This window comes from Rattus norvegicus, chromosome 2, assembly GCF_036323735.1.
Source record: "Rattus norvegicus strain BN/NHsdMcwi chromosome 2, GRCr8, whole genome shotgun sequence".
NCBI classification, from domain to species: Eukaryota; Metazoa; Chordata; class Mammalia; order Rodentia; family Muridae; genus Rattus; species Rattus norvegicus.
Genome location: NC_086020.1, coordinates 198,640,122 through 198,662,570, shown reverse-complemented (window position 1 = coordinate 198,662,570; position 22,449 = coordinate 198,640,122). Strand labels below are relative to the sequence as shown.

Below are 22,449 nucleotides of genomic sequence, written 5' to 3'. Positions count from 1 at the left end.
TCCCAGATGTTCACACAGGGATGTCCTCCTCAAGACACTCAGGGTCCCCCTCCGCCCTGCTTCAATTCTTCTTAGACAGTCCTCCTGCTGTGCTGGTTTGAATAGGAATGCACCATAGGCTCAGGTGCTTGCATGCTTGGCCTGTAGGAGTGGTGCTACTTGACAGGGATGAGGAGGTGTGGCCTTGTTGGAAGAAGTGGGCTTTGAGGCTCTCAGAAGCTCAAGCCAGGCCCAGGGTCTTGCTCTCTCTTCCTGCTGCCTGCTGATCCAGATGTAGAGCTTTCAGCTACCTCTCCAGCACCATGTGAGCCTACATGCTGCCGTGCTTCCTGCCATGATGATAACAGACTACACCTCTGAACTGTAATGGCTCACAGTTACAGCCCTAATTAAATGTTTTCCTTTATAAGAGTTGCCATGGTCATGGTCTCTTTAAAGCAATAGAGCATTAGTAAAGACACCTGCTTAGCGGGGGCTTCCCACTTGAACACAAGCTCAGAGGGTAGGATATGTATCTATTAATTCACTGCTGTCTTATGGGATCTAGACTACTACCCAGAGCATCGTAGATTTTTAATTATGATTGTAGAATAATGAGCACATGAATTGCTTTCTTCCCCCTCCAGATATTCATGTCTGGGTAAAGCCAAACACTGAACCTATTCATCTAAAAACAAGACTAGTCACAGTTACAAAAGGCTAACTCCTCGGGGTAGTGCCTGAGAATCAGTCAGCCTCTGTAGACAGAATCTCCCAAGCTTAAGATCATGGGGCTGGCAAGACGGCCCAGTGGGTGAAAGTGTTTGCCACCAAACTTGATTCCTTGGACCTACATGGTGTGCAGAAAGAATAGACTCCTGCAAACTGTCCCCTGATTGGCACATATTTGTCATGGCATGTGTGTGCCCAACACATATATCACACACAGACCAAATAAACAAGTAAATGTAAAAAATGTAAAAATCTGCAAGACTAGAGACGCTAACAGGACTACATAGTGGGAAATATCCATATGGTGTGTGTTAGCAGGGACATCGGACAACGAGGCAAATACCTTATCAGCCATCACAGAGGCGAAGAGGAAACGGCCCCCAAGACCAAATGAGTAGATTTTCACACCAATGGTTTTGAAGGTTTTCCCCAAGTCGGATGTTCTCCATAATTCCAGGGCACCAAGATCAGCTTCTTAAACAAGACAAAATATCGATTAAAATTTCACTTACTGGTGAGTCTTGTCCACACATCTGCTCCAGAATTGCTTAAGTTTAAATATAGAAAAAGGATTTAAGTCCAGTGTGTGTTGATCAGATGAGAGCACAGACACGGCACACCACCATACACAGAGAATTTGCATTTGGGTTTTATTTCTGTGAGGTTTTCTGAGTGTTCCTGACTCAAATGCAGTGCTGTATGACAAGTGACAATTTGTACTCTCTTCTTTTTTTTTTTTTTTTCTTCTTCTTTTTTTTTTCGGAGCTGGGGACTGAACCCAGGGCCTTGCGCTTGCTAGGCAAGTGCTCTACCACTGAGCTAAGTCCCCAACCCCTTGTACTCTCTTCTTGTCACACTTTAAAATGATCTTGAGTTTTTTCTTCATTGCTTATCACCTAACCCCCCTATATTATTGTCCCATGAAAGCGAATCCTGGGTGTTTTGCTCTGTCGTTAAGACTAGTGTTTAGCCTACAGAAAGGACTCAGATATTTGTCGCATGAATTGAAAAAAAGATTGTGCTTTCTGCTTGGAAGCTGGAACGTGGATTGGGAGGCCAATAGCTCGGCCATCATAACAACCCATCCTGCTGGAATCACCATGCATATCTGTTGCCTATTGTTTACAGCCTAGTGTTTGTCTTATCTACATTGCTGTTACAATTTACATAAGAAATGTCCCCCAAAGCCTCATGCGTTTAAACGCTTGGTGCTATTAGGGGACTGTGGCATCTTTGGGACTGTGGGTCACTGAGGGCAGGCCTTGAAGGTGGTTTTTATTTCTGATTCTGGCACAAGCTGTCTGGCACAAGACATCAATAAGCAGTGGTCGTCTGAGAGTCCCTGCTGCCATGCAGGGCCGCTCCAGCTGCCATGCTCTCCTGGCCACTGTGTACTGTACCCCAGAAACTATCAACAAGAGTAAGCTTTCCTTATCTAAGTCACGATGCAAACTCTCACTGTTGGGGGCAGAGCTGCTTCAGCCACCATGCCTCTTCCACCATGATGGTCTGTACCCTTTAAACTGTGAGCCAAGGTAACCCCTCTTCCCTGAAGTTGCTGCTGTCAGTATTTTATCAGAGTGGTGGTTTGAGGGAGCACCCATAGGCTCACATGTTTGAATGCTTAGTCATTAGGGAGTGGCACTACGTAAGAAGGATTAGGAGGTGTGGCCTTGACCAAGTAGGTATGCTCTTGTGGGAGGAAGCATGTCTCTTACAAGTAGGCTTTGAGATTTCAGAAACTCAAGCCCAGTTCAATGTCATTCTGCCTGAGGATCTAGATGTAGAACTCTCAGCTACTTCTCTAGCACCATGTGTGCCTGTGTGCCAACATGCTCTGGGCCATGATGACAATGGACCAAATCTCTAAAACTGTAAGCCAGTCTCAATTAAATGCTTTCTTTTATAAGAGATGCCATGGGCATGGTATCTCTTCACAGCATTAAAACAATAACTAAGACAGTCAGTCAGTGATGAGGAAAATATTGAGTACAGGTATCAAAGAGTGCACTGCAGTGATGGACGGACCATGTTTGAGGAATGTGCAAGAGTTTGGAGCTCTGGTACAGCTAAGTACAAGAATGCTAAAAGCACAGGTCAATGTATCATTCCAGTGGAAGTTCAAAGAAACAGAGTTCTGAGAGAAATGTAGGTATGAGGGCCAGACTTAAGAGCTCTACTGAGTGGGAACTGGGTTGGACAGCATTCATGTTACATTCTGGTAAAAAGAAAATCTATCGAGGTCTGCCTATGACCTGAAGTTTTGGGTAAGACTGAACTGCTCAACTGCAAACTAATGGACTGATTTATTTGGCAGAGATCTACAGGCAGCTTAACATTCATATTGTGTGATGGCTACTGTTCCCTGTGTGTGTGGTCAGGTTTGCAGTGAGAATTCAAAGGCAACAGTGGAAAAGGATGTGAAAAATATTCAATTTGCTGCAGAAAGAAACATGAGCAAGACAGATGAAGCAGTGTGGTTGCGACTGTTAAAGAGACTAGTGGAACCATGAAAGTACAACCAAACTCTGCCATGAATGCACAGCCAAACACTGCACCCGGAGGATAGGAGCGATGCCTCGAGGGCAGGACCCTACCCAATGACGGCTCTAGGGCAAACCCCACAAAGTCATTTTCAAACTTTCTTTCAAAAAAGCATGTCTGAGAACATGAGTCTCTGGGCCACCTGGTTCATCTGCGGGCATCTAGAGGCCACTGTAGCTGCTGACCAAGGTGGGAGGGGGGTACATCTCTAGATAGCTGCAGATTTTCAGTACTGTCCACGTGGTGGTCTTTGAATGCAAGAGCAATGAGCCATCAGGATCTGTCTCAGGAAAGAGCCCAGAGTCTGGAAGTATTAGCCGGGTCGGAATCTCTTCAGGGAGACCCACAGGAACCAATGCATGCAACTGAGAAAGTGAATGAAGCTTAACAGCAGATCCCAGGATGCTGGAAATGCAGACACATATGAAGAAGGCTTAAGCACAAGAGGACCTGTCCCAAGAAAGGCCGTAAATGCCACAGGTAACAGGAGCTGTAGGGGAAAGGGCCATTCAAGGTCTCGGAAGCTCCAATGATGCTATCATGATGCCCAGATGTGGACATGGAGCTACAGAGTTCGCTTCTCTGATGGATTTGTTCCTTTGCTCTGTCTCTCCATGTTGCCCTCCTATTGCTTCCTTAGAAGTCTGTGTAAGCCCTTGTATAGTATACTGGAAACATGCAACTTGGGTTTTGATTTTATAAGGACTCACAGTTAAGAAAGACTGTCTTGGGTCTCAGAAGAGACATAGAATTTCAGACCAATGTTGGAACTATTAAAGACAATGCTAACTTTTGATGTTGGACTGAAGGTATTTTGCATTATACAGTGTTAGCCAACAGTGGAATGTTATAATCTAAATGTGAAGTAGTCCCTATAGACTCGGATGTTTGACTGTCTGTTGGTGGTATCATTCTGAGAGGTTGTGGAACCTTTACAACTGTGGCCTGGTTAGCAGGAATGGGTTGCTTAAAGGTGGCCTTGAAGATGACCTTTGTTTCTCATCATGACCTGAACTCTCCTTCCTGATGCACCAAGATGTGTACAAGTCAGACAGCAGGAACCCCCTGCCATGGACAAAGCTGCTTCAGCCACCATGTCTTCTCAGTGATGATGGACTGGTCCCACTAAACGGAGAGCCAAAGTAACCTCTCTTCCCTTAACTTGTGCTTGTCAGGTATTTGGTCACAATAATGAGAAAAGTAACACACAGTCGTTAGGCGGAACTGTATCGTCTTCCAATGCAGTTTCACTGTTATTGACCTGTGCATGATGAAGGAATTTAGTTGTACTTTCAAGATTTTAAAAGTAATTAACAGCTTTGAATTTTCTATAGCTACTGAACTTGCAGGAGGCTGAGAAAAATCTTTTGTTTCACTATACACAACCCAGAATGTTCTACCCTGAGCGGAGAGCAGAACACTCTTTTCTGAGATGCCAATATACTTACTGCAGGAGCCATTCACATGGGTGGTAAAGAAGATGATGTTGTTTGGTCCCCTATAAAGAGGCAAAGACAGGGATAAAAAAATGGATTAAGGCTACTAAGAGACCATGTTGCCTAGTCACAAAGTCCCTGGCGTGGGTAACATCCCCATACACTGACATCAGCTGGCATGCTGTTCCCTGTGTTTAGTCAGGCTTACAGGGAGAATTCAAAAGGACAAGTGGACAAGTTGTGCTCCGATGGTCCACTGTGGGGCAGCCCTCAGCCTGTGCTCCATGGGGCCTCCTACCATCATCTACTGTATTGTTAGAATCGTCCAGTCACACTGATTCCCCCCCCCAGTGAGATGCTTCTCTCTCATGTCACTAAATCATAATCTCATAACCTCACAATGTTTCAGCACTAGCTTAAAAACTAGCCCTCCTGGGAGACTCTCCTCATCACTCTGACTAGAAGTCTTTTTTTTTTTTTTTCTTGCAAAATTCTAGAGCAGAAGGTTCTAAACAAGGGAAATTCTGCCTCCTGGGAACACTTAGAAGTGGTTTTTTTTTTTTTTTTTTTTTTTTTTTTTTTTTTTGGTCTTTTTTTTTTTTTTCGGAGCTGGGGACCGAACCCAGGGCCTTGTGCTTCCTAGGCAAGCGCTCTACCACTGAGCTAAATCCCCAGCCCCACTTAGAAGTGTTTTTGGTTGGCACAATTGAGGTGGGGAGAGAAGCAGGCAGGGGTAGGTGCAGGCCAGGAAGCTTTCAAAGATTTCAAAGCGCACAGAAGAGCTCCCTCAATAATGACTCCTGCAGCCCAATCCATCATTGGTAATAAAGGTGAAAATCCCTGTTGGAATGACTTTGTGGCCCAGTGGATGAGATGCAAGCCTGTGAGAAGCCCTGTGCTAGGTCCCTGTGTCCTGCTACACTAACTGTTGGCCACTCGTTTCTCATCGAGTAGGTTGTTTTAATTGCATGATGTGCGACCTACTGCACCTGCCACACAGACTGGTATCTTCAGATCAGTTGCTAGGTTTTAGGCTTTGTGGTTTCCCACCTGAATTTAGCTCACTGCTTTTTATGAGCTAAATAATTTAGTTCATCCATCTCAAATATACAACTAGGTCAGAGGTTGAATTATTTAAAATGAAACTTGGAAAAGCAATTTGCAAGGGATGAGATCTAGGCCCTGACAGCACTTATAGATGACACCAGCCAAAGGTTCTGGGTTTGAGCATGCTTTTTCAGAACTTTGGACTGAAAACTTCAAGAGATGAAAGGTAACTTAGCTGCCTGAGCAGCCTAGCTACCTTGACTTTAAAGCTAAGCAAATACATTCCCTAAAAAAGAAAAATGCCAGGGCTGGAGGGATGGCTCAGTAGTTACTAGTATTTGTTGTTCTTGCAGAGGACTTGGGATCAGTTCCCAGTACTCAAATGATTCACAACTGTCTGGGACTTCTATGCCTGAAGGTCTGATGGTTCTCCTCCATAGGAACCCCACTCACGCGGTGTGCACACATAACCACACACAAAACTCACAGGAGAAAAAAATGAAGGTAAAAAACCCATGGAGGGGGCTGGAGAGATGGCTCAGTGGTTAAGAGCACCCGACTGCTCTTCCAGAGGTCATGAGTTCAATTCCCAGCAACCACATGGTGGCTCACAACCATCTATAAAGAGATCCGATGCCCTCATCTGGTGTGTCTGAAGACAGCTACAGTGTACTTATATATAATAAATGAATAAATCTTTAAAAAAAAAAAACCCATGGAGGGCTGGGTGTGATGGCACATATCTTAATGCCAGCACTTGGGAGGCAGAGACTGGTGGAATTCTGAGTTCGAGGCTAGCCTGGTCTACAAATCGAGTTCCAGGACAGCCAGGGCTACACAGAGAAAACCATGGCTCAAAACAGCGACAATGAAAAGGAAAAACGATTTATTAACTTAGTTACCATAAAAATGACTTCCTTCCTGTTAAGTCCTATGTAGTACCAACACCACTGATTAAAACACATACCACAAAATCAGATGTACATGCGCACAATAGCGCTGTAAAATCATCTGGCGAGTGCTTCTGGGGAAGGCCCATCTCGTTTACATAGCATAACTAGTATTTTACGTGATCTTTGTAGATATATTTCAAATGTGTGTGATTTACTTCTTCTGGTTCCTGAAGTGGAATGCATTAAACTCTTAAGATTATGGGTCAGCCCCGAGAGTATTAACCACATCAAGCCGGATGCTGCTGAGGTACGGGTCTCTCCTTGATTTGGCGCAGTAATTTTGTTCTGAGTTTCGTCTGTTTTAACATGGTTTTCCTGCCTGCCTCCAGCGTTCAGACTGTAATTCTGAAGCTGCTATGTGCTTGCTGTACCAGCCCCAGAGCTCGCCTCTGACAGCAATCTGCTTTACACAGGGAAACCAGACTGCTGCACTTGGTAAAATTTGTCAGTGGGAAAGAGACAGAGAACACAGTTCTGGAAGGAGAATGTGGGAGGCCTGAGGCTGCTGGTTCAATCCTTGCTTCGCACCTTCCATATTCTGCTGAGAGGTCTCCTCTCATGGAGGGGGAACCGAAGCGCAGAGAGGGTGAGCTGCTGACTAGTAACAGCCAGGCTGAACACAGGCGACTTCACCGCTAAGTCAGAGCTGCCTCTGGCACTCGGTCTTTGGAGGGAACTGAGGGGCAGGGCATGCTGCCAAGGCAAGGGAGTGTTTTCACGCCAGTCTGGAAGTCCTTTCAGCGTTTCCTGAGTTTGGAGTGCTAGACAAGCAAGTGTAAGCCTGACTACACAGAAGTACCAAAGACCGAATGTTAAAGATCCATTTCCTGTTCCAATAGATATTATCAGCTACGGAGAGAAAACTTCTGTAGATAGCAGTCACGGCCCTTGTAACCTTCATTGAGGCAAAATCCCTTTCCAGCACAATTAGAAGCTCCTCCAGGTCCAGGTCTGTGTCCCAGACCTCTCTACTCCTCATGGGACCCTGAAGAGCACTTGGCACGTAGCAAGTACTTGCCGTTCAGTCATGTGACGTGGGCAGTGCTAAGGTTTAGGGCTCTGACAGATGGAGTCTTGTGTTACTCACCATTTGGCCAAACATACTGCTTTGTGGATTTCTTCCCATTTTTCCCCAAAATTCTTGGACACCCACAGGCCATTCTGAAAGATTATAAATGACTTATCAAAATTCCAGCTTTATTCTGTTCAGTTTACATGACCTTTAGTCATTCACATTCAACCAGTCAGAAAGGTAGACGCAAACACTGGAGCTGCCTGAGCAAGACACACTCACATACACGCATGTACACACACACGCACACGTATGCACACACAGGCACACACGTACACACCTATATACACACAAACATGTACACATGCATACATACACATATACCTGCACACGTATACAAGCATACACACACATGTGCACATATATACACACATATACACACAAACATGTACACATGCATACATACACATATACCTGCACACGTATACAAGCATACACACTGCACACACACACATATGACTCAGGCTCCTTCTGGTTTTAGAATTGAGAATAACAAGTCATATAAAGCACTAGAGTGCCAGGCACCATACCAGACATTGCATTCTCACCTCGCAATGATCTTGACGTTTATCAAGGAATATGAATAAGAAAGCTCACTACCATATGGTGTTATGGACGGGGTCCAGTGTGGAAGATGGGGCGCACTGCACAGTGACAGTTGACTGAAGAGCACTGCTCTGACAGAAATGATGAGTGCTATGCTCAAAGGGAGGCAGAATCACTAGTGAAGAAGACCAGGGAAGACTAGCAAAGGCAGGAAGGGCACAAACATGGAGGAGTATAAAGATAAAAAAAAAATGGTGCAAAATCCCACGGGGAGAAGATGAGGAGCGTCTCACCTCAGAGAGGTGAGGAGAGTTCAGGGGATGCCTTCCTGGCCAGGCCGACGGACCTGGCTCTCATTGTGTGCGAGTTCCCAGCAGGATGGTACTCTAAGAGGGGGATCGCAGCTTCGCCTTTTTTAGGTGACAACCATAGACGTGAATGGGAAAGATGGATGTCAGAGCAACACAGCTAGAAGTAGGATATGAGGTAAGCATGAATTGGTTTACTAGGAGTTAATGAAGTCTTCAACCCGGGCCTTGAGCAATGGGATCAGGGAGAAATGCAGCCAGAATAGAACTGATCTCTAACAGTTCAGTGTGTGTGTGTGTGTGTGTGTGTGTGTGTGTGTGTCAGTAACATCATCAGGTGGGGTGTAGGGCACAGTGAGCCACTAATTGCTATAGATAATGTAAGAGCATGCATGAGAGAAGCATGAGAGAAGAGCAGTGAAGCTCAGGAGGCACTGAGCTTGAGGTGCCTATGGGACACACACTTGAAGACACTTGGGGCCAGCAAGACAGGAATCTGCTGGCCTATGGGAAAGCCAGAGCCAGAAGTAAGACCTGAGAGTCTTTAGGAGTGGAGAATCAAGTAGAAGTGGCTGCTCACTGTCAGGTGAACAGAAAGCAGTTAAGGGTAAGGTGACACAAGTTTATGAAAGGCACTAAGGACCATCTAGAGACCAAAGAAAATGGGTTCATGGAGCCAAGCAAAGAGAGGTCTTAAAGGTGGGCTTGGCCACTGCTTTGACATGTAGTTAGCAGTTAAGAACACACTGTTTGTCAACCTCGATTCCGCTGGCCATGGAGCTCACTGCTCGGCTCAGTGGGGGTGGGACAGAAATATCCGAGATCGTCAGAAAGTGGCGGGGGCTCATCTAAGCAGAAGCAGCCTTGTGGGGTGGTGGGGGGCTGTTCTCCTCAACTCCCTGTCCTCTGGAGGATGACAATCTATACTCATCCTTCGCAGCTCAAGAACAATGACTGCAAAGTGTTCCAATTCACTATTCCAGCTGCACACATCCATTCATTAAAAAACACACAACAACAATCGTACACCACACATACCTGAAAGAGGTGGTATAGAGAAGTCACACCCAGATAGGAACAGAGTGTAAAATTACACATCTCATTGTAAGGAGACGTTGGAAAGAAGTCTAGTGCAAACACTCTAGGACATCCTTTAAAGTCAGTATATTTTGACCCTGTAAACAAGGAAAGGCAAATTCAACTGGACTTACTTCAGTGCTGAGAGCTAACAGGTAATCAGAATTCTGAGGGCTGTACATCATCTGAGTCAGAGGATGAAAGGGGAGGTCTGTCTGTACAAAGTTCTTGGCAAAGTCTGATGACCTGAACACTCTTCCTCCTCGGCTTCCCCCAGACACCTCTGCTGTTAATATCACCTGCCCAGGAAGAGAAGACATCAGGGTTAGGGGATAACACTGTGAACACCTGGGAAGGTGGTGTGAATGAGTGTGCCCGTGTGTGTGTGTACATGCATGCGTGCCTGTGTGCATATGCACATACACATGGATTAGTTAAGGAAATTTTAGATCCAGAAGAGAGAGAAATTATAAAAATACATTATTTACTACTCCAAGAATATATATTGGGCCAATGCACCATACTGTGATTTTTTTTTTTTTGACTCTAGTTAGTTTTGAGATAGTTTCCACAAAGATTACAGTATTGTAGGGAGTAGCTCTTGCAATGCTGACCAACTACCACACTAAGTATGAAGGAATTTGGTGCATCTCAGATGTGAGCCAGGAAAAAAAAAACAAAACTGTTCTAAATCCAATTCTTTATAAGGTCAAACTATGTCTAATTTTAAAATACAGCAGTGTCAAACTAAAATGCTGCCCTAATTTCATTTCTGTTGCTGTGATAAAAACATCCTAACAGAAAACAACTCAGGGGAGAGAGGGTTTATTTGGCTTACACTTTCAGATTACACAGATTACACCCCATCATTTCCTGGACAAGCTGGTCACATCTACAGTCAAGAGCAGAGTGAATGCATACATGTATGCATGCTACAGGGTTCTGCTTAGCAGCCTTCCCATACTCAGTTCGCAATCCTCTGCCTAGGGAATTGCGCTGCCCATAGTGAGCTAGGTCCTCCTGCATCTTAATGCAATCAGGTCAGTCCCCCAGACTCGCCACAGGCCAATTTGATCTAAACGACCTTTGGCTGAGGCTCTTCCTAGACTGTGTCACGTTGACAGTTGAAACTAATGATCACAAACGCAATACTGTGAACATCTGAATCATTCCCACACTTCAGGTAGTATGGAGCGCCAACTTGACGTACAAGAATGAGCCTCACCTTTCCAGAGTTCTCGGGACCAATAGCCATGCCGAACTCCGTCCGAATGAAGGTGTTATTGATGAGATTCGTAATGTCCTTAAAATTCTTTCCGTAATCCTCACTGGCAGGGAGAAGAAGAGAGAAGCATATTCAGAGTGAGCTGTGGAGATCTGATGGAGCTCTTAGCCTTCCTTCCTTGAGATTTTCTAGGGAACACATTTCCTCCCAGATAAGTACTTGCTGAATCTGGTCATTCTTCTTCTAGGCCAGTAGTTCTCAATGGGGTGGTTTTGTTCCCCACTCCCACTTGTGAACTATTGAGAGACAGTTTTGATTATCACAATCTAGACGCTCTTCAGGCACAGCCACTGCTGACCACACTGCATTGCACAGGGCAGTCCCACAGCAGGGAATTATCTGGCCCTAAATGTTAAAGCATCACTGTTGAGAAAGCCCACAATGTGGCATATGAATATAATGCAAACAATTACTATTTTTCCACAACGAAGGTCAGCTGAGGTAATTCTAGAAGCCCAGAAAAGCAGAGCACACAACGTGGGCTAGAACTGACCCTGACGCATGTTGCTTCTCTGTATTTAGTTATTTGAATCAGCAATTTCCTTGTTATTTAAGCTAGTTTGAATTAGACTTCTGCTTACTGTAGCCAAAGGGTTCCTAACTAACCTATAAAGACACATTCCTTATGGTAAAGCCAGCGGTTAAGTCGTAGTGAGCTTGACGCTTTCCTGAGAGAGGGTAACATCTCTAGGCATAGATTCCTAACTCAAGTCTCACCAAAGCTACAACTAGAGAAAGTAAATGGCCAACATTAACTCTTGGTTTCTCAGTTTTCCCCAAAATTCCATTCCAACAAAGCCTCTGGGAGGCACTCAAATTCATGTTTAAACTTTTGAGAAATAACAAAACCTTAACCTTCTCAACCTGTTTGAGAAGAACAACAGCGTCAGTAACTGTCTGATAGATCAAATACTATGCAGAGCTCTCTTTAAATGATACATGTCGCCAAAAGGATTTAACTTAAAGGGCCTGGATCTGGTGAAGTGCCTGGGCTGCTCCTAACCTCCCTCAGAGGCACTTCTGTAAGCAGTGGGCAGCAACAGGTGCACACATACCCAGGAGGCCAAAAGGCTGACAAGAGACTCCGTGCTCAGCCCTCAATGGGGCGTCTCTATTATCCCCACCCTCTGCCAAGTGCAGGAAACATCACAAAGACATGAGCAGGATGTAAAGGCTGGAGGATGGTGGCGACTGCTGAGAAATGCCAGGTGTGCCATGGCAATCATGCGCACGATGTTGCACCGGCCATACAGAGGGGGTAGACGCTCTCCTGGCCCTGCCCTTCACTGAGGAGCTACTGGCAATTGGTAGCTGCTGGAGAAGAGAGCCGCACACACACTTCTTCGTTGGTTTGTTGGTAAATGTCTCAATATTCCAGTGGATGGCCTTACACGTATGCACATATAGGCAGCAATCATTGGCCTGACTTATCGAAAAACGAAATAGAAAAGAAGAAGAAGGGGAGGAGGAGGAGGGGAGGAGCAGAGGGACAAAGATGAAGAAGAGGAGGGAGAGGAGGGAGAAGGGAAAGGAGGAAGAGGAGGAGGGAGAAGATGATGACAACAAAGACTAAGTCAGTAGACTAAGTCAGACTGGCACTGGGAGGGATACAAAGTGGTTGGAAAGAGTAAGTGGGGGGATGTGATCCTGGTATATACGTATGAAATTATCAAAGAATAACTGATATAAAAATTTAAATCATCTGTTGGTGAAGACACTGCAAACCAGTTTCTCGGAGGCAGAAGAAATCTGTGGGAGTGTTCTCTTTTTATTTAAAAAGGCACTACAAATAATCACAAACTGAGGAACTGAGGAATGCAGAGAGCCAGGGAGGCCATTGTGTGCCACTCCTGTGATTCACGGGAGACACAAGGGAGGCAAGTAGCTAATTAAAGATAAAGTGAAACCACAGTTCAGCTCTTTTAATTCTTAGCCCCAAACTAGAGACAACGTATTTGTGAGGAGTCCTTTTTTCTTATAACTGGGGAATCACAATTTCTCTGGTGAGAGTCTCTGCTGGGCAGTAGGAGCTAGAGGCATAAGGGATGTGCCTATGTCTGTCTCTGAGAATAATAGAGTCAAACCACATTGTCTTAGAATTACTAGGATGACTTTTACACACACACACACTCCACAGCAAACACCCAATTCCTAGATAAGTAAGACAGAGTGGGTACCATCCAACAGTTTGCCCTATCTCTGGTGTTGGGAGTACAGGGCCTTATCTCCTGGGCAGCCAGCAGGAGACGTGCATAGCAGTGCCCAGCGCTGCAGGGTGTACACCATCAAGAGCTCAGACAACTGAGGAGCGTGCAGCCTGACTATCTCTGGTTTACAAATCTTCCTCTCTTTTAACATCCACAGGGAACCTTCACAAACCTGTTGGCACGACTGCCTGCTTTTGAGAACTTGGTACAGTGAACCTATCCCTGCCCTCCAGAATAAAAGGCCACACAAGTGAACAAAGACCTTCCATGACAACATCCCACGACTTCAGCTGTTTAAGCAAGTGGAGAAAATGGGCTAAAGCGAACCTTTGGGGGTTAAGTAGTTTCTGTCGGTGACTTATAGACATCAGCATCAACTGGAAACCAACAAAACATCCTGAAAATGAAATCTATTTCCTAAACTTCATATGACAATATAATTATAAATAGTAGCCAAATAGTTACTAACCGTGAAAACCCTGTAAAACTATCTGCTTTAGAAATAAGTCTTCTTACAACAATTTGAGGTATCAGTCACATCTCTGGGTACCAAAAATAAATGATGTTTTTAGTCTATGTCTGTGGTGTGGACATGCTCACGAACGGTTCCAACTCAAGACATCACCAAGGACAACAGTACATAGAACAGAAATTATTTAGGCCACATAGCTATTATAACGGAATACCATATTCTAGAGGCTGGGGAGTCCAAGATTAGGGCACCAGAAGAGTCCATGTTTGGTGAGGCCCAATTCCTGCCATGTTTTATTTGTTTTAATTGGGGTCTTGCTCTGAAGACAGGCTTGCATTCAATGTGTACCATATCCCCTGCCCCAGCACTAAGTGCCGATATTATAGGCATAGGCTGTCACACTTGGCTTCAAACCACATTTTTTTTTTTTTTAACAAGAGCACAAATCTACTTTTATTTATTTACTCTCCATTAGTTTAAATCCGGGATGGGTACAGCATCACACAGATTCTGTGTCCAATGGCCTTTGCAGGAAGGTTGCTTCGGAATTTGGCACAAACGATGCCACTGTTTAAACCACATCTTTTTTTTTTTTTTTTTTTAGAAAAAAATTTTTTTTAAGATTTATTTATTTATTATATATAAGTACACTGTAGCTGTCTTCAGATACACCAGAAGAGGGCATCAGAACTCTTTACAGATGGTTGTGAGCCACCATGTGGTTGCTGGGAATTGAACTCGTGACCTCTGGAAGAGCAGTCGGGTGCTCTTAACCGCTGAGCCATCTCTCCAGCCCTTTTTTTTTTTTTTTGTTTTTGTTTTTTGTTTTTTTTTTTTTTTGTTTTTTTTTTTTCAGAGCTGGGGACCGAACCCAGGGCCTTGCGCTTCCTAGGTAAGCGCTCTACCACTAAGCTAAATCCCCAGCCCCTAAACCACATCTTATCATTGTGATGTTGTAGGACAGAAAAGCTAAGCACATGCCTGGGGGTGGGGTTTTTTAAATGAGAGTAATCAGTTAGGAACTCGCTCACATGTTCCAACACCTACCTACCTAAGGTCCCTCCTCATAGAGGTCAGGAGCCCCTGCTTAGGGACTGGTGCAACCCAAGGTGGGGGGGACCTTCTCACATCAATTAACTATCCAGAAATTCCACCACAGGCATGCTAAAGGCAATCCTGATCTAGACGACTCTTGAGTTCAGACTTCCTTCTTGCTGGGCATGATGGCGCAGGCCTTTAATTCTTGTATTCAAGAGGCAGAGGCAGGCAAATCTCTGAAAGTTTGAGGCCAGCCTGTTCTACATAACAAGTTCTAGGCCAGCCAGGGCTACAAAGTGAGACCCGCTCTCAAAATAAGTGAGTAGACAGATACATTCTCAGGTAATTCTGTTGCATTAGGTTGATAATTTAAAATAATCACAAATATCTTCTAAATCAGATAAGGGAGAGACTCCAGGTACAGTGCATCCTGCAGCAGACATTTTTCTCGCCATGAGCTGAAACAAGTGCTTCCACATAGAGTGGCTCTGAGGCGCTGCACCTGCAGCTTCAGGTGAAAGACCCAGTGATCCTGCCCCCCAGCCCCATTTGAACCTAAAGAAGCCACCTTGATGATCTCTGAATGGTTTCTTCCTGGTCTGGAAGAACAGTGCTCATTAATTGGATAACCCTAGTCCTAGTCTATCAAACTGCAAAAGTCTGGCAGCCCCCCTCCACCCTTTCCGTTCCCTTCTTCTCGAGCTCAAGCATGCTAGTTTTCCTCTGGTCGTTAATTAAATGCCTCCTGTGCATATTAACCCCCTTCATCAAATGGCCTCTTGACCACTTCTTTCATGTTACAATTTTTGGAGTACGGGTGGACTGAGCATTCTGTTTAAGTTCTTAATCCTTAAACTCTGCTTCATCTCTTAACAAGTCTGTCTTAAGTCATTTCTCTCCCTTCGGATCTTACTATCTGCTGTCAGGAAGCTGAGCTCCGTGGTCAGCACCTTATTTAGAAATGCACCCGTTAAATTTCCAGTTTCTTCCTCACTAGTGAGTTCTGTCTTCTACATTACAGGACATCAGGAACAGGGCTCAGCCACTGCCTAAGACACTGGCTTTACTCCACTGTAACACATGCTTGTTCTGTGTAAAACCTCAGCCTGGTGGCTTTTGCACCCATATTTTAACAGTGTCTTTCATGGAACATAGAAGCACTCTGAGACATAAGGTCTCCTTGTTTTCTTTCTGATTCTTTAACAGAATCACCCACATAATTGTACTCCCAGCCATCAGGGCTTCCCCAGTGTGCAGCTCAAACTCTTTTGGCCTCCACCTGGATTCTAGTTCTTTAATTCATTTCTCAGTGATTAAGTCTACAGGTCCTAAAATGAAAGCTGTAAGGCTGATGACTAATTAAAAACTAATTATGGTTTTGTAGTTTTCATTAATTGGAAGGAAATGTTTATGGACTTGGTCTTTTCACACATTATTTGCGAACTGCCTATGCATTTAAGTTTATTTGTAATTTCAAATTCAACCCTCACGGTGCTTTTGTGGCTCTCTGCAGACATTTACAGGAAAAACAAAACAAAACAAAACCCAAAGAAACAAATGAAACCCACCCTGGTCATTTGTCTGCAGCAGAAGTTAAATGAGATAATGTTCGAACTGAGAATGGGGCTCGGTGGTAGAGGTGTTAAGTCCCCTGCCATTCTCCCCCCAACCCCACCCAAACCAACAGGATACCGCCCACTTTCACCCTATAAACAAGGATCCTTTTCACAGGGCATGGTGTTAGATATTTGTACTTTTTGCTGGCAATTTCCTGTTGCTCTCTGTGTATCCTGTTGACATACTGTTCCTAAACACAAACTTAGATGTGCCTCATGCAGGCAACGTGTGTGCCTGGTAAACTTCATTTGATTAAGAGTTGTGGCCGTAAGTTTAACTCTAACAAAGGGACAACACATATTAATTAGTAAGACATTTTTAAACAGAACACAGTGATACAAGGTTATGTATTGATAGGTTAGAAATATTATGAACAGGGATTTGCAGAAAATGCTCACCATGTATTTCCTGTAGGAGCAATAATCCAGCCCTCACTGGTTCAGTACTTGTTTTTATTTGGTTTTGCTATTTTTTCTTCTTTGAAATGGGGTCTCACTATGCAGCCCCGACTGGCCTGAGCCCTCCTGTGTGGACCAGGTTTGGCTCAAACATGCACAGACCCGCCTGCCTCTGCCTGAGAACTGGCATCAGAGGTGTGTGACTCAGCATTGGTGACAAAGTTACAAACACAATTGTTACACCTGATCTGAAACAATTAGTGAAATTTCAGTTCCAATGGCAGTCAGGAGAATGTAGCCTATTAGACTGTGCCAAAAGGATAAGGGACCTGAAACAGAAGCCAGGCAAAAAGGGAAGAAGTTGAATTCATACTAAACTTAACTCCCATTATTCTAATGTTTTCCCCTTGTCTGATGCAACTTCATTTTATTTTTACTATTTTGTTATGTTTTATAATTATTGGAAAAATGTATGTGTTTTATGGAAATCATAAGACTATGGACACAAAAACAGAATAAAGCATAGGAAATAAAGCCATGGAACTGTAAAATGAAGAAAATTTAGTATCTAGGACCTGTATAGACGTGTAAGGAACTGTAAAATGAAGACAATTTGGTGTCTAGGACCTGTATTTTGCCTTGCTTGACAAGTCTTGAGTATGTAAAACTGAAATTGTGTTAAAGGCAATGCCATTACAGATTCCGATGAACTTCTATACGTGTATATGTACATATATGCCCATATGCATGTTTGTTGCTTATGACAGTGTTCCACTACGTAGCCCAGGTTGGCATTGAACACCTGACACTTCTGCCTTTCTCTATCTACTGTGGTGAAACTAAACTGAGCCTCTCATTTAAAGGCTAGCACAGAAAGCAGTTTCCCTGTCATCCATCCCTCTTCCACAATTATACCTGTGCCATAAGAGGAGGGAGCATGACACAGACGCCCCGTTTAGAGCTGAGCTATCCACAGTCTCTCATTCTTTGCACTTTGACCTACTGCAAAAGGAACCATCCTTGATGAAGCCTGAGAGATGCACTAGTTTATAGGTTTAATATCAAGTCATTAGAAATTCGTTTAATTCTATGTTCAGTTAGCAGACTGGTAGTTTAAATAAGCTTGGCTTGGGGAGTGGCACTGTTAGGAGGTGTGGCCTTGTTGGAGCAGATGTGGTTTTGTTGGAGGAAGTGTCACTGTCGGGATATGCTCTGAGACCCAGCTGCCTGAGGATGCCAGTCCTCTCCTGTTTGCCTTCAGATCAAGATGTAGAACTCTTGGCTCCTCCTGAGCCATGCCTGCCTGGGTGCTACCTTGGTCCCACCTTGATGATAATGGACTGAACCTCTGAACCTGTAAGCCAGCTCCAATTAAGTATTATCCTTATAAGAGTTGGCTTGGTCATGGTGTCTCTTCATAGCCATGGAAATCCTAACTAAGGCACGCAGACTAATAGTAGTAGTTTCTCCCCTAGGCCCTATAACCTCTCTTACCACAAGTTCTTGGACCCAGTAACAGTGCAGGCATGGTGTGGGTTCTATCTTGAGGAGTGGGCTTCAAATTCAATTAAAAACTGCTTGGTTACTCTTATGATGTTACTATCACTATTGCACGAATGGCCATTCTTGCAAGGCTGGTCATTATCGTAGCATGCAGGGTTCATACTGTACAAGATTGACGATTTTGTCCTCTAAGAGAATGCACAGCACTTTCCAGCACTATAAAAGCTACCTAGTAGAGATGAATCTTCCAGATCAACACCAGCTTGATCTCTCACATAACAAGTATGCAGTACCCTAAGCAATGGGATCTTGCTGTAAAGTTTTGGAAGGTAACAAGGTAGTGACAACAGCCTACAATTCAGGTTTATATAATCCATATATCTTAGGAGCTTCTGTGGTAGGAGTTTTTCAGAGATTTTTAGTGTTAGTCAGCCCTCCTTGTATTACTCTTCCACCCCATTTCATCCTTCCTGCTGCAACTTTCTCATTCATATATCTATGTTCGATCTTCCCTCCCTTGAAAGCTCCATCACCATGGCCTCTTACTAATTTCTTGACTTCTGTCAGATACAAACGTATCTGAAGATTCTAACATGCAACATTTGTCTTTCTGGGTCTAGGTTACCTCACATGGAATAATTATTTTAAGCTTTCGTCACTTACCTTCTCAGTTAATAATTTCATGTTTTCCTAGAAGCTGAACAATCCCATTATGTAAATGTACTACACTTCTATAATTCACCCATCCACCGATGGGCATATAGGCTGTTTCCATTTCCTGCCTATTGTGATTAGAGCAGCTACAAACGTGGAGGAGAATGTCAGTAGTCCATATGAACTCACAGCAGTTGTGACAGCACGCACAAAACTTGTGCAAGCTTGAGCCATCAGAATTGCTAGCACAGAAGGTGGCGGTAGTCATGAAGCCCCACCCCTAGCTGAGGAGCTATGGTGATTGATAGGTACTGAAAGAGGAAGCTAATTTTCCTTAAGGGTAGGTTAAATAAGTTCCAGTTGATGCCACACACCCAGAGCTACTGGACGAGATGTGGTGTTGTTGTTGTTTGCGTTTTGTTTTGTTTTAATGAGGATACAAAGTTGGATGGGTGTGGAATGGAGCATGGATCTGGAAGGAACTGGGGAAGGGGAGTGAATATGATCAAAGTACAATGTATGAAATTCCTAAAGAGTTAGCAAAACTGTTTTTAAAAGGCTGGTGCACAGGACTGGAGAGATGATTCTGCTCTTATCATCTATGGCGTGCCTAGTCCTTCAGTCATTCCTTTCTCTATGGAGGCAGCAGAAACAATGTCCTGGTGTTCTGGTGAGCTTTCATGCCTAACTCTACCCAGCAGGAGGCACACATTTACCTATCCTGTATCCCAAATGAAGCTTTCCTGGACAAAGGCAAGTCCATAAACTATGTCATCAAAGCTGTGAAAAGCAGAAAAGTTGTTAGAGCAGATTCTGCCCGGTTCATTATGTGATTGGGCAACTGAAAACTATCAGGACCCACTGGGAGTAAACGGCCCCTCCCTTTCCATTTCTGAAGCAACAGGTGCACTTTGGCTGGTGTGCTCAACAAAGTCATTTCAGGCCAGGCCAGGCCGGCTCAGCCAGAGAGGCAACAGGGCATATTTACAGTTTCCTCCTAAGCTCTGGGACAGGAGACAGGATCCTATCTCATTTCACATGGCAGAGAGATAATGAATATTGAGAATGACTGGTAAAGACTACGGCAGTGATATTGCAGTGCCAAGAAAGAGAGTCTTGTTAACATGACACCGTGTCACAAACAAGCAGGGCAGCCTCTTGTAAAGGGTGTGTTAGCAAAAAGGGTTTTCTCTCAAAAACCAGGTGAAAGGCTTGAGCCAGCCTGTGGTCAGCATTAAACAGGGCCTATGACTCTGTAAGCACATTCCTGAAAGGGAATAGGATGGGGTTCACTGCCACCCTGACTCAGGAACTTATTAGCTCCAATTGCAGCCATGTGGCTCAAGAACTTGGTAGCAAACAAAGGCAAACATAAAAGTATTAGGCATAGAAGAAAACTGGCTTGAAGCATTATGTACGGGAGACAAGCCCACATAGAAAGGGAGGGGCTTAACAAACAGCCTTCACAATATAAAGTCATCAGTAGTCAGAGGTTTCCATTTGCCACTGAAGAATGAACTGGAAATGAGCATCCCCGTGACAAGACAAGACGCATCCTAGAAACCTTAGTTTCAGTGAAAAGCTGGCTACATTTTAACTAGCTGTCCAAAAGAGTAGCAATTAAGAAACTGTCAGTCTGGGGGCTGGGGATTTAGCTCAGTGGTAGAGCGCTTACCTAGGAAGTGCAAGGCCCTGGGTTCGGTCCCCAGCTCCGGAAAAAAAAAAAAAGAACCAAAAAAAAGAAACTGTCAGTCTGACAAACAGGGGAGTAACTAATACAAGAGACCTACCAGCAGATACTGAGGGACAAGGGCTTGTGAAGCTGCTTCTGCATTACAAAGTAGTGGGGTGGGGTTGGGGATTTAGCTCAGTGGTAGAGCACTTGCCTAGCAAGCGCAAGGCCCTGGGTTCGGTCCCCAGCTGGGGGGGGGGGAGGAGACAAAGTAGTGGGGCAATTTGGGGGCAATCGCTTTATATCAACCATTATGGAAGACTTTCCATTTACTCTGACAACCAGGGCAGCAGTGGTAGTAGCTGCCTAGCTCTAGACCAAGCCTGCTCTGTCACTCCATGCCAAGCATTACAGAGTCCTCACGTCACGGTGACCCCGAGATGAGCACTGCTATCGCCTTCCTTTAACAGCCAATAGAAAGTCTTGGGAGACTGCTTGTTGTAGTAAATGTCATTATTAATTGGTGGTTTCTACCCCGCCTTCCAGCTTTCAGTTCCCAGATAAAAGACACAACACTTCTGTATTTCTAATAAGCCTTAGACCGCACTAGAGCCGGGTAGATACCTATCATCTTCTAAGCTGTCCTGTCTGCTTTCCTGTCAATAACCCCGAGATGTGACTTGCTGTGTTCTGCCTGGGCTGCTCTTACTCCTGCCCTCATGACCACCTTTTATGATTCACCTACCTCAAGTGTCTTCTCGCTCCACCTTCTCTCTCTCCTTCTGTGGTCCTCCCATAGACCCCAAGCACGGGAACCAAAGCCCCACCTACCTCCCTTCTGCCCAGCTATAGGCCGTGGGCATCTTTATTCAACCAATAGTTTTAAACTAAGGAGCAAGGTTACATAGCCTCGCTTGGTCTCTGTGAGGATCTCCTCATCCTTGGGCAACCAGACCTGGGGGCCAGTATTCAGCATTACAAATACACAGCAAAAGATCAAACCTCAACACTTGTTCAAGTTTACTCTATTTGCAATGACAGTGCAGAGAGTCAACCCCTGGCCTGCCTGCCAACTAAAACTTGGCAGCCCTTTGCTTTTCTATGTTGCTTCCCAAGACAATACAGCTGCATGGCAGATATAGCACTGGAGGGGAAAGTCAAGAAAAACTGTAAATAAACTAAGATGACTCTCCACCACAGTCAGTTGTTCTTCCCGTTAGGATTTCCAAATGCTTTATAATACGAAGATAACACTTCTGGAATGAAAGATGAGCTGCCAAGGAAGGCGATACTGGGGGAAGACTTCATTATAGCACGGATTCTTTTTTCGAAGATTTATTTATTTATTTATATAAGTACACTGCCGCTGTCTTCAGACACACCAGAAGAGGGCATCAGATCTCATTACAGATGGTTGTGAGTCACCATGTGGTTGCTGGGATTTGAACTCAGGACCTCTGGAAGAGCAGCCAGTGCTCTTAACCACTGAGCCATCTCTCCAGCCCATAGCAAGGATTCTTAAGTGCTAGAAACAGGTACTAAATTCAATGTACAAAGTTTTAAATATACTTTTTCCTCCCGAAACAGGAGACTTTTCAGCTATCTGTGATTATTTAACTGCTGTTCTAATTGCATAAACACTGGCCTTTTTAACACCCAGACTCTATAATATATTGACAGTCTATAAGAAACAAGGAAAACCACATTCTTGGTATAAAAACTCACAGAAGTCATCCATCCATCCATTTGTTCATTCAGCTAACCCTTTGCCTGCCTACTGTGTGTTAATAACTTGGTCAGAAGCTAGAGAGTCTCCAGTTAATGCAGTGCCCAGCCTTCATGGGGCTCTGGCAATTCCAACATGTGACTCCTTGGCTTAGAGGAGTATTTGCTTATTTTAAGCCAGCAT

At 44.4% G+C, this 22,449-nt stretch overlaps 1 protein-coding gene across 4 annotated transcripts in view; it reads right to left on the bottom strand.

Annotated features, from left to right (window-relative positions):
* Positions 1 to 22,449, bottom strand: part of Sort1 (sortilin 1) — an 81,016-nt gene that overhangs the window by 27,911 nt on the left and 30,656 nt on the right. For 2 of the 4 annotated variants that reach the window (XM_006233194.5, NM_031767.1), the window contains exons 4-8: positions 10,920 to 11,022; positions 9,829 to 9,993; positions 7,779 to 7,852; positions 4,704 to 4,753; positions 1,055 to 1,185 (exon numbers count right to left, since the gene is read on the bottom strand). In XM_006233194.5, coding sequence (XP_006233256.1) covers positions 1,055 to 1,185; positions 4,704 to 4,753; positions 7,779 to 7,852; positions 9,829 to 9,993; positions 10,920 to 11,022 — 523 coding nt within the window. The remainder of the gene's footprint in view (positions 1 to 1,054; positions 1,186 to 4,703; positions 4,754 to 7,778; positions 7,853 to 9,828; positions 9,994 to 10,919; positions 11,023 to 22,449) is intronic. The other 2 variants (XM_006233195.5, XM_006233196.5) reach the window with 1 other exon arrangement.